General features: G+C 42.2%; 1 protein-coding gene across 3 annotated transcripts in view; it reads right to left on the bottom strand.

Annotated features, from left to right (window-relative positions):
- Nucleotides 1-10999, bottom strand: part of LOC6042705 (echinoderm microtubule-associated protein-like CG42247) — a 145401-nt gene extending 134402 nt beyond the window's left edge. For all 3 annotated transcript variants that reach the window (XR_005277676.1, XR_005277677.1, XM_038257022.1), the window contains exon 1: nt 9252-10999. Coding sequence is in view for 1 of the 3 variants with exons in the window: in XM_038257022.1 (XP_038112950.1) it covers nt 9252-10607 (1356 nt within the window). In the remaining 2 variants the exon portion in view is untranslated. The remainder of the gene's footprint in view (nt 1-9251) is intronic.
- Nucleotides 11000-12068: the final 1069 nt, after the last annotated feature.

The raw sequence follows: 12068 nt of genomic DNA, 5'->3' as shown, positions 1-12068 counted from the left end.
TTATTGATTAAAATAAAAATATTTGTTGTTTACACGTGCCCACCATCCGTAAAAAAAAAAATGTTTTGAATATTCGTCAACGTTGCGGTTCAGTCTTTTAAGTCTGTTTTCCGGATTTTGCGTCTGTTCCGTTCACGTGATCTACCCATCCAAGGGCTGTCCGCTAAGCGTAGGCGAAATTTCGTAAAGTTCATTAAATTTGTGCGTGAAATTCGTGGCAATTCCGCAATTTGAACCAAAAATTTCGCTAATCAATGAAGTCGAAGAACAGCAGTAATCTGCTCGATAAATCCAGGGATCAACAGTACCTTAACCACCAGGCCGACCCAGTTTTGACAATTGAGAAACGGATTCAGTAGGTGCCAGCAATTACACCGCCTGTTACTCCCGCGGCAGAGAATTGTCACGGTTTTGTCCATACTCTCGACGGAACACGCTTGGTAAGAGCCTCGGCATTCTATCTCAAACGAACCCGTCTAAACGCCCATTTTTACTATTTTAGACCTCTGCGTATGCCTCTGCGGAAAACAACCTCAATATGCTTTTTTGTCAAATAAATAAAATAAATTGCGAAAATGACCCTTCTGATTTCAATTCAATGTTTTTTTTTTTGTAACAAATAAATTCCAGGTCTTATTTTGAAAAAATGTCTGCGTTGTTTTAACAAAAACTTTACTTTGTTTCAACGAAAATCTGATTTGAACGCACTTTATGTCAAATTTTGATCAACAAAAATGAGGGTAGATTCAACAAAAAAATAGCTTTGAAACAACAAAATATCTCGATTTGAAACAACAAAATGCGAGAGTTGATTCAGTCCAATAATTTTGTTGATTATATTCAACAAAATATTTTGTTGAATCAAGCCTCGTACAGGCTGATTCTACAAAACATTTTTCTGCGTGTTATTTCGACTTACTGAAGTGAAATAATCAGTGAAAAAATGATTGGATAGTTAAGTCAGTCATAAAATAGAAATGCTGTTTTGTTTTGTCAACATTGTTTTAAATGGCGCTGAACATGCCAAATAAAATAAAAGATTTGTAGACAAAAACACGCTTTTAATTGCGATTTTATTGAATTTTTCATCAAAAAAAACCTTCAGAGGGTCCACTATAGGAAAGGGGTCCACTGGATAACGTACCCTACACATCAGGATTAAATTTTTAATACAAGATCAGTTTATCTCTCAATTTTTACCTTAGGTCAATGCAATTTTAATTTCAAGTTTTCCGTCCCTTCAAATTTTCCTCAAGAAAAAAACAGTGAATAAGTAATCCAGCTGCGTGTAAAAGGCCTGGGTGTAAAATAAATATTGCAATACTTTATGCAATTTTATGTGATTTTACACCCTTAAATATGTAGCCCATCAGTATGGGAAACCTACTTGACCGAAATGTCAAGCTTATGTATGTGTTTATCCTTACAGTTTTTCATCGTTCTGATGGCCAAGTGGGCTAAGGCGCCAGTCCTTACTATTGGTGCAGGGTGTGAATTCCGTCGGTTGCAACTTTTTTTTTGTTTTTGCAAAAATTGTACATGCAGTGTGTAATATTAAGTGTTTATTTTGACGAAGGTGATGTGCATGCTTTTGCATGCGATTTTACCATCAGATTTTTTGCTGTGCATTGACATATTGAGAGATATTGTCGTGCTAGCTTTTCGTACGTCGCTTTTTGACGTTCCGAGAAAACGCGTTTTAATGTTTGACCTTCACCCAAAGTTAAAGAACGAGGGGATAGTCCTCACGAAAAGAAACGTGAGGAAAGTGCTATTTTGCGAGAGTATAGTCCTCTCGCGTGTTCATTCGTTCATTGGAACAGTTCATCGTATTGAGTGGCTTATACGGGTAAATGACCGTCACTTAGTCACCGAACCATGGTTGCCCATACGGCAAAGGCACGGTTCAATAAGCCGAAGGTCTTGGGTTCGAGTCTCGGTACCGGTACTTTTTTATGGATGAACTTTTTTTGAAGATGAATGCATGAGTAAAGTACTATCGGTAATTTCGGGATTTATCCTCTCCGTCCGCACACAGTACCTTTTTACTACCGAATCGTGCTCTTTATCCTCTCGTATGCCGATGCCCAGTTTTGGGTGTTGAATAAACAAAAAAGAGCATGAAATGTAAACAACAACAAACACTTTTTGTTTGGTTGACCATTCTGTGCATTGTTCCAAAGTTTGGTTGAATTTAGTTGGCAGAATCCCCAGTTATAATTACAAATGTTTACGGTACTCGGGCGTGTACGGGCGTGTCAAACGCGTTCTGACCTGAAATCCATTTGACCAGTTGTCGCACTTACAGCAATTTTCAGGGTGTGTCATGACAAGATTGAAACTTTTTATCTTATGAAAAGTGCCAACAGTGCACGTAGTTTTTTCGGTAATTATTGAATATCTCAGGATTAAAATAGAATTTTGGGGATCTGTGAAGGTCAAAAGGTGAGGCATTGGAAGCTACACAAATTGGCTCAAAATGCAAGTGCGACAAGATAGCACGACAGCGACGAGTTGGAAGTTTGGAGTCTTCGGAAGAGTTGTGGTAGAAAGAAAGGGGCATCTTTTGGCTTGGTTGAAAATTATGGGTGGTTCAGGATTAGGGTGTTTTTTATTATTTTCTCTTTATGAAGTAGTTGAATTGAAATTTTTAATGTCAAAAAATAAATACAGTCATTTTTAGGTAAAAAAATATGCAATTTTAGAACTCAAGTATCATGAAAAAGTGCAGGCCAACTTTTATTCGAAAGGGGAGATCTAGCACTACAAAACTTAAAGCTTCTTAAAACCTGGGTGCTGAAAAGACAGACTGCGTAACGTGATTTTTGAAAGCTCTCCACTGCTCCCCAGTAATACAGCTGCACTACAGCTGTAAACATAAACAAAGTAGAAGGCTATGTTGAAGCTCAAGCGAGACATGTTTTTTGCTGCTTAAGTGAATTGTTTTGAAACAATTAGGATCTGTTGATATTAAAGTTTTCGCTGAAAAATTAAGTGCTTTGCGCTTTTTTTCTTCGTAGACTAAACGATGGGAAGCCAAAGGAGGCCTTTTTTGTTTTCCACGTAATGACAAAACAAAATAAATTATAGATCGATCACAATACTTGCCACTTCTTGGTAGCATTTTGCGAACAGTAAATTGGTTCCGCTTTGACAGTTCTAAATTGAGGCCGCTTTGCGAACCACTATTCTGCACCCAGCTTAAAACTCTTGAATATCTGAAGCAACACGAGAAAAGAGCGCATAAGCATTTTCACAGCTGGAACTATTTTGCAAATTCCGAGCCAACTTGTAACAATTTCACAAAACTCGAATTGTTAAACAATATCTGGCCTTCCCAGCTATCTTTTTAACACTACGGGTTTTGTTAAACAGTAACCTGTTGGCTCGGAAATTGCAAAATAGTTCCAGCTGTCAAAATGCTTATGCGCTCATTTCAGATTTTGCTCTAGATGTTATATTCAAAATGGTTAAATTTTCAAGGAAACCCGTTACCAAATTGTTAAAGTACCCAAATATATTTTTTCTATTTAATTTGGCCCAACAAGTAAACGACCAAAACGCAATCAAAACATAATATCAAGTTTTTGGTTTTGTATGAATTTTCACAAGTTTTTTTTAAATAGGTAGGTAAATATGAATAGATTTTTCAAAACACACAATGGAGCGTCCTGCTATTATGTAACGCAGTTGTTACGCTTCATACAAAACAATCGATTTTTATGAATTTTTGTAATAAGGAGGGGAAGGGAAGCGGATCAAAAATCATTTTTTTTATGTTACGTAATAAGGGAACGCTCCCTAAGCCAAAAACTGTCATGTTGCCATGGTCAATATGAAAATTAAATGAATGCTTCATTCGTCCTCTTCCCACCTCTTCCGCCTTTGTGTCAACATACCCTCACTCGAACCTCAATTTTCATTGACTGCTTCCGCTGCCAGAGTTTCCGCACTATTTTGTTTGTTTTCCACTAATCTCATCACAACACTAACAACGTTCGTAAAGTAATTAAAATATCCTGTCAATACAACGTTAAAATCACACCACCCCAGTCACGACGTTCTAGCAGGATTCTAGCAGAGTTCTCACAGAGCTGGATATTCTTACAGCATTCTAGCAGAAATGTTCCACCGTTCTAGCAGGATTCTGGCAGAATCAGCTCTGCTAGAATATTTCGTGACCAAGGGAGAGTGAAAATCGAAACACGTGCTTCGCCTCGACCGTTCGAAAAAATCTGAACTGTCAGAACTCTGCCGCCCAAGCTACCGAGCCTGCTTTGATTTGATTTTCTCACCCTCCCACCCACCCCCTTCAAGATTGTCAACAGTTGATAACTGTAAAAGCTCGCACGCACACCGATTCGAGTTGGGTCGCCCAGCACGAAGTCGTTCGAATTTCTGGGACGAAGTCCAAAACAGAAAAAGAGAGAGAGCGGGAGAACCTCCCACTCTCCACGCAACAAAACAAAAAGCTTACACATTCACAAGCTTTGACGCTTTGTGGGCAGAGAGGGGAAGCATGAAAGTGAAAGCTTCTGTGGGGTGAAGAGAGAGGGGCGGGGTAGAAAAACATGGCGTCGAAGGGAAATTTATGCTTTTGACCCTAATTTGCGTCGCTCGCATCAAATTATTAGCTCCTTTTGCAACGTCATAAATTAAGCTTCCAATTTAGCGTGCACGGTTTCGTTACGGTTCTGTCTGAAGGGTCCGCGAAAATTGGACTGAGGCCCAAATCATTATGGAAATTAGCGCCCGGAACGAGGTCACACCTTGAAAATGGTGAAAAATGTAAATCCTTGCTGATTTTTTTTTAAACTGTAATTGACTGCGGCAAACGAAAGAGAGGCCCAGCAATGATTGATTACGTGCGATGCTGTTGTTATCCCTCTTCTGCCTACTGATTTTTTTGTAAATTGGGTTAATTTTAACAGACGGCACGTTAAGCAGGTATTAGACTATAAGAGCGAGTCCACGAACAGGGCATACCCCTTTGTATGGGACGTCGTTTGGACCTCACCAAACTGCCTGAAAAATGGATCAAAATAAACATTTTTATGTATGTTTCTATTGTGAAATTGTCTCAGGAACACGAATATGATAAAATTATCACCAGAAAATGGGATTTAAGGGGTCCCCCGAGCAAAAATTTACAACCAAAAACTTTACTAAAAGTAAAAGTGTCTATTTAATATGTTAAACTGCCTTACCCAAAGCGTTCTCAGTCTCAGATGGTAGTCCCAGATGTCCCCTATAAGCTGCAGGTCGAACCGAGTTGATATCTGGATGGAACACTTTTTTGTTTGAGTTTGAAAATAATGCTATTTTTTCACTAAAATGCCAATAACTCCCTTTAGATTTAACCAATTGGGATGTTTTTACCTGCATTTTGTTGCATTTTTTAAGCCCTTTCAGATGCATTTTGAATTTTGAAAATAAATTGAATTTTGCCTAAGTTATAGCATTTTTAAGATTTTTAACGTTTTTGAACCTTTCAACTTTGTGTCCCGATTTGCCCCACTTCCCGTTGACCTAGAGTGCTCATATTTTGTCCAGATGCTAGTTTTATATGTACAAACAACCTCTGAAAATTTCAGGCAAATTAGTGAGGTCGATGCGAGATGGGTATGCTTTGCTCGTGGACTCGCTCATAACAAACAAACAAACTCGCACTTTTTCGTGTTTGACAGTTTGCCAAACTCGCAAACCTGTTTGCGGCAAACTCAAGGGCAAACTCGCAAACAAGGCAAAATGTATGCAGGCTGACGTTGGTACAAACAAATCCAGGCAAACAAACAAAGCAGGCAAACTGTCAAAAGTGCGAGTTTGTTTGTTTGTTTGTCGTAGTGTAATGGCTCCTTTATCAAAACAAACTAAGTTGTGTTCTTGAAACGAACGTAACCGTAGTCACTTTTTAAAAGGACGAAACCTTGAATGTAAATAAACAGTCTATCTCACTTGCTCGATTGACAGTTCACGTTGAGTAAGAGTGGGATAGGCTGCTCATTTACGTCGAAGATCTCACCGCATTGAAAATTTACTATGGGTAGCTAAAATAAGTTTTAATCTGGAATAAATAAATGTTTATGTTTTCAAATCCTTGAGGGTTAAAATTGCACTTAATCTAATAAGGCACTCCCAAAAAAAATGGAAACCCGCAGCAGGAAATTGGTTTTCGATTTATGGGCCCGGTAATTAGCCTTGTTGCGGTTGTTATGAGTTAAACACACCCTGCGGGAAGGATATGACCATGAACACAGGTCAGTAAGACGGTAGTTAGGCAGGGAGTGGCCCCATGCTCTGCAATATATGGTTTGGGTATTGCAGGCAGGAGGAAGCACCGGAGGCCGTTAAAAACTAATAAAAGTTGATTAGATATTAGAGCTGTACGAACTTCCGGACGGAGGTTTTCGGCTACTAATGATGGCGGATGATGTAACGACGGAAACCGCTTCCTGAAGGTTGCGCCTGATGAGGGCGAACGGTAATCTTTATCGATTTCACGTGTTATGAGCGAATTAAATGAGGTTTTAAAAGAGTTACGTAATTATTTGGCATGGAAAAGTAAATATTTTTTATATTTGAATTAGAACTTACTTGAAGGTCGAACAAAATACAACAAAACCATGGATTTTCCAATATTTTTAAAAGTATTTTTTCCTCCCCTATGTCGCGTCTGACACTTTTGCCCCTGTTTAATTTGTAACTTCGATGTCAGACAAGGGTCGCAGCAGCAGATGGTCGATACTCGACTGACATCTGGATCAACTTGTTGATTGTTTTTGCAAGAGTTTGCCTAAGCTTGATTGTAGAAGAGGCTTCAGGTCCTAAAAAATGTAAACATTTAGTGTATGCCTCTGACACCTTATGTCAATGTACATCAGAGTAAGCGGAATACACTTAATGTTTACATTTGTTTATAGGACCTTAAACCCAAAATAAATCCAGGCTAGAGTTCAGACTTGATTTTTGATATCTGAAGTAACATTTAAAAAGAACGCACAAGCATTTCTACAGCTGGAACTTTTTTTTGCGAATTCCGAGACAAGAAGTAAGTAGGGGAAATAAACCCATTTTAAGCCTAATAAGCGGTCTTGTTTGAATGATGCTGGATAATCTAGAGTATTCCTTGAAATTCAGTAAAACCAAGTACACCAACGAGTAGAGCAACTTTTTGTGAACATTTCTGTTTATTTTCACTTTTAATAAATGTTATGCTATTCCTTTTACAAGCATTTTAAAAAAATATTTCAAAAACGCATTCTAATCAGTTGTGTGCATTGGGCCACACCCATTTTTGTATTTTCAGCTTAGTTCTTTTTTTTCTTCCAACGCTCGTTTGGGTCTGCTTCGTGCTGCCAAAATTGATGAAATTTTGAGCGAACACTCACGAAAAGTAGCATTTATAGAAAAAGTTTCCTGGCAACACCACAAGCGCTGCTGGTGGTGTTGGTGGCCACCCTTTGTTCTTTATTTGCCTTCGCTTCTCGCTCGGTTTTCTTCAGCCTTCGATTGGAATGGATGGTCAAAATTGAAACGTCAGAAGACTTAGCGCATTTGTTTTTTTGATGGCGCTTGCTAATTATTTACATTTTTCGGGATTATTTTTCAAGTGAGTGACTAAGTAATGTGCAAAAGAGCATGTTGCCGGTAGTTGGAAGCAATTTTATATCTTAAGCGCTTTGAAATCGTTAGCGCAAGTGAAAAGATATTGATGGCGACTCTCGTTAAGCAGTTAACCTCTGATCTTGCGTGTGGATGTTAGTGCCACCAAAATGATGAGAAATGGTCTCGCAAAATAGAAATTATGATCAAAAGTGCATAAAATTTGATCTTTTTGGCCAGTAAATGGCATAAATTTGCGTGCTTACTCGAGGCGGTGCTGTTGCTGGTAAGTTTACATCCTAAATAGTATTATTGGAGCTTTAATCGAGCATCAAACTCTCCATATGACGAAGATAGGTGTTTGATTAGAAAGGGTATATTTCCCCTATTTAACAAAACCCGCAGTGTTCGAGTGCGCGAGTGCCTTGTAAAAAGTGACAGTTTATTGTTTTGTTTGTAAAAAAGCGAACTTGTTAAATCTCGATTAAATTTTCAAAAGGCCCTATCTGCATAGGAAACCCATGAGGGATAGATTGTTTTGAAAATTTAATCTAGAAATGTATAGTTTTTAGCCAAACTCGCATACTTGTTTGTGGCAAAATCGCAAACCAAGCGAAATGTTTGCAGGCTGATGACGTTTCTGCAAACAAATGCCAAACTGTCAAAAAGTGCGAGTTTTTTTGTTTGCCATAGTTTAATACCTCCCTCAGATTAGCCTATCTTTTTAAAACTTTTTGATTTTCAAATATTGAAAGATTTATTGATGACTCCAATCCAAACCAAACACTCCTGACATTCCCCCCAAACTTCGTGTCGATAATTATGGAGTAGATCGTCACCATCCTTGCGCGCGGAACCATTCGGCTTCGGAGAAGGCACGCGTTCAATCATCCTAGATTCCCAAACCCAAACAACCTGGAGCCTCGAAATGCGGCCAGCTTGCTGCCACCTCCAAGGAAGCGGTCCCCACAAAGCGGTCAAATATCGATTGCTTAGAAACGAAAGCGAAAGAAAAAAAAAACAACAAACTTACTGACCAAGAAGGAGAGATCCTCAAGCATGTGGGGGCTGTGCTGTGGCAGGGGTGCCAGATTTGCTGCAAATGTGACCAAAGTTGCCAGCGCAAACTTTTTGTTATTTTCAAAAGTTGTCGCTACTCGCCACCAGGTGGTCACATCAAAGGGTCTATTTCTGTGAGTCAGAAGATTAAGACTCGAAGTAATAACAAAATGGCCAAAATAACTTCAGCTCAACAGATATTTGTTTTCGCAACACAAAGCATTACGTCCCGCAGCCAGACAACCCTTCCCTTCTGGCAACACTGCTCGGCGGATTAGAGGGTATGAAAGGAGCGGTCTCTAGAATTAATCCCACCAAGTTGTCACGCACAGAGCGCGCGACGTCGTCTTACCCCTGCTCCCACCCGCTTGCTTGCTGGTCGGTCTGCCCCATTTGCAATGCTAATTAGTGCGACCACCGTCCGCTTGACCGACCGACATAACCTAGAAAGAAGCTCACTTCGCGTCGCGTTTTTCGGGGCTTTCTGGCGGGGGTTGTTTTTGCCAGCTTTTCGCTTAAAAATAGTTTCGGGAATTGATTTTCTCTGATTTATGGTGGGCATGAAGGGGTTATTTTTGGAGGGTACCTACCTTGAAGACTTTGAACGAGGACGCTACGTAGCTGGAGCCGTCCTCGAGCTCGTCCAGTGAGTACTTCCGGTCGCCGTCCATGGAGAAGATGTAGCGGGCGCCCCGGGGCAGATCCATCCGGGCGGAGATCTTATCCAGGAGCGCCTCCAGGGTGCAGATGTCACGCCCGGGCTTGAACCGGATCTCGACCCCCGGGAAGAACGGATCGCCATTCCGGTAGAACAGCACCCGCCGCGCCTTCCAGAACGACAGGTTTGAGTATCGTGACTGCGGATTGCCCCCGATGGTGCCGGGTACGCCCGGGTTGTGTGGCAATAAGCCAGACGGACCGGGGGTGTTGTCGAAGGAAAGGTCGGTGCGGGACAGAGTCCGCGCGGCACCGCTAATGGCCGGATGGACCGGCGTCGGAAGGTTTTGCGAGGAAGAGTTCTCGCTCTGAATGTCCATAGGGGGCGGCACCCCGGCCGCTATCGGTAGACCTTCCGCCGAGGGACTCTGGACGCGGCTTCCGCTCGGGGGCAGTACGGCCACCGGCTGGATCGCCCGACGGTTTGCACCCCAACCACCACGACCACCACCACCGATTGCACCACCACCACTAGAACCGATCTTACCACCCTTCACCACCACGTTACTGGTTATCACCGGGTTCACGTTTCGCGTATTAATCCCACCGGTTCCGGCTTCGTCGTCGTCCGTCGGAGAGAACCCGTTGTTGAACGACTCACTGTCCTGGGGTCGGGCCTTCCAGCCGCCACCTTTCCGTGGTTTGATCCCACCAAGCGCGCGCGTCGGAGCGTTCGGATTGTTCCGTATTCCACCGGGAACTCCACCGGCTAGGTCCCCACTAAGCGCTGCACCAGGTCCTTGAGGATCGCCGTCCGCTACTGGACTGGCGTCGAAGTTACCGGGACCACCAACACCACTGTTGCCATTGATGTCCCGAATTGGCGTCGTTGGCTTGTTGGAGGCTGCCCGTTTCAACGGTAACGGTGACACCGATTCCTTGCTCTTGATTAACGGCTTCGGCTTTGCGGGCAGCGGCGGCGCAGGGGCGGCACTTGGTTCACTTTCGTTGGCCTCCTTCTGACCGCTACTACTGTTGTTGTTGTTGATAATATTCGCCTGTTGGTTCGCAGGGCCCGTGCCAAACGTTCCGTTACCTGGAGATGTCGGTAAACCACTAACCTGACTGGCAGGACCGTTCTCTCCCGAAGCCATCGCTGGCGTTGCACCTGTATTGGTGGTAGTGCCCCCACCTCCTCCATCTCTCCCGATGAAACTCCCTCCATTGCTGTTACCCGGGGGCGTTCTCGGGTTCCGTTCTGGCGCGTCTGCGCCGAGCTCGCTGGTCATTATTATGAAATTGTTGCCGTAGCTTTCGCCTCTCCTCGTTCCGTTCTGGTCGTGGTGCCGACCGTTGTAGTTGCCGCTAGTGCCCACACCGTGCCACTCGCGCGCCACCGGTACCTGCTCCCGCTCCCGCTCGTACCGCTGCTCGTCTAAGTAGCCGTTGCTCCGATAGTAGGCCGTGGACGCGGACGCGATTCCGTGGTGACCGAAATTCCCCCCGCGGTAGTACTTGTTGACATTGCTGGTGTACGACCGGATCGGCACGTACGGCGGTGCTGCCACCTGGTGGAACTCGCTGGCCGCTTCCGCTAGTGGCCGCGGGTGGCGCTGCAGTCGGCGGTCATCGTCGTCGTCATCCTCCTCATAGTAGTAGTTCTCTGGGTCGCTGCTCGAGACGGTGTCCGATGGGGAGCTCTACACGTGGTGGTGGTGGTTTGTGGGTGGTTTTGGTGTGGGTGTGGTTGTGTAACACACATATAGCACAGGGTTTAATTTTTGTTTGGGGTTTGATTGAGGTGAGAAAGGGAGGAAAGACGTAATTACCAGCCGCCGAAAGGGAGGGAGGAATCAGAGCGAGGGAGGGTTCGCTCTCATTTTTGATTTTAGCTTAATTACTCTAAATGCGAACTCTAACTTCTAAAACAATAACGCTGATTACATGCTACAATCACACGAACGCACACATACTAGAACAACAACAAAAACACAAGGTGCGACATAATTTACGACTAATCGAAGCGCATTCGAAAGCATGGCAGCGTGACGGACAGAGCAAACTAGTGCATTGGGCCAATGTCGGTCAGATAAGAGCTGCTGGAGATCTAGATTAGCTAGGTCAACAAGTGGATTAGTACAGCAGTGGAAATAGGGGGAAAACGAGACAAGAAGCAATGGCAAACTGATTTCGTATGGAAAGATGATGGTGAGAGTTGAAAACGGTGCTACTCGCCGATAGATGGCAGTAATGTGCGAAAAAGGTTTGTTTTGGATGATTATTTATTCCTAAAAAATGTTGCTTCACTTATCTGTGATTTGAATGAATGGAAATTTCGGAAAATTTTCAAGAATTAGCTAGATAATATTAAGCCAATACGAAGTAGATGGTCGATAAATAAATGAAGAATGACCAGTGAGCACCATTTCTACAGGAAAGTTTTGAAGTTTGATGTTTTGAAAATTATATCTGAGGAGGAGAAGTGGAAACCTCGGACTGTATTCATTTTTAAAACAATACTTTATGTTAACTTTGGAATATTTGTAAAAAAATATTTTTTTTCTCATTGTTATAAAAAAAATTATGATTTCTTTCAGAAAAAAAATAAGTTGCACAATAGTTTTCCATGTTTTTTGTAACATAAACATTGTATTTGCCTTTCATTTTCATTAATGATTCATTAATTCATCAAACAATTTATGTTGTTTTAAAATATTTTGTGGTATCAATTATATTGTCTCGTCTCTTTG

The sequence above is a fragment of the Culex quinquefasciatus genome, chromosome 1, assembly GCF_015732765.1.
Source record: "Culex quinquefasciatus strain JHB chromosome 1, VPISU_Cqui_1.0_pri_paternal, whole genome shotgun sequence".
NCBI lineage: Eukaryota > Metazoa > Arthropoda > Insecta > Diptera > Culicidae > Culex > Culex quinquefasciatus.
Note: the sequence above shows the minus strand (reverse complement) of the source record. Positions and strands in the feature narration are given on the sequence as shown.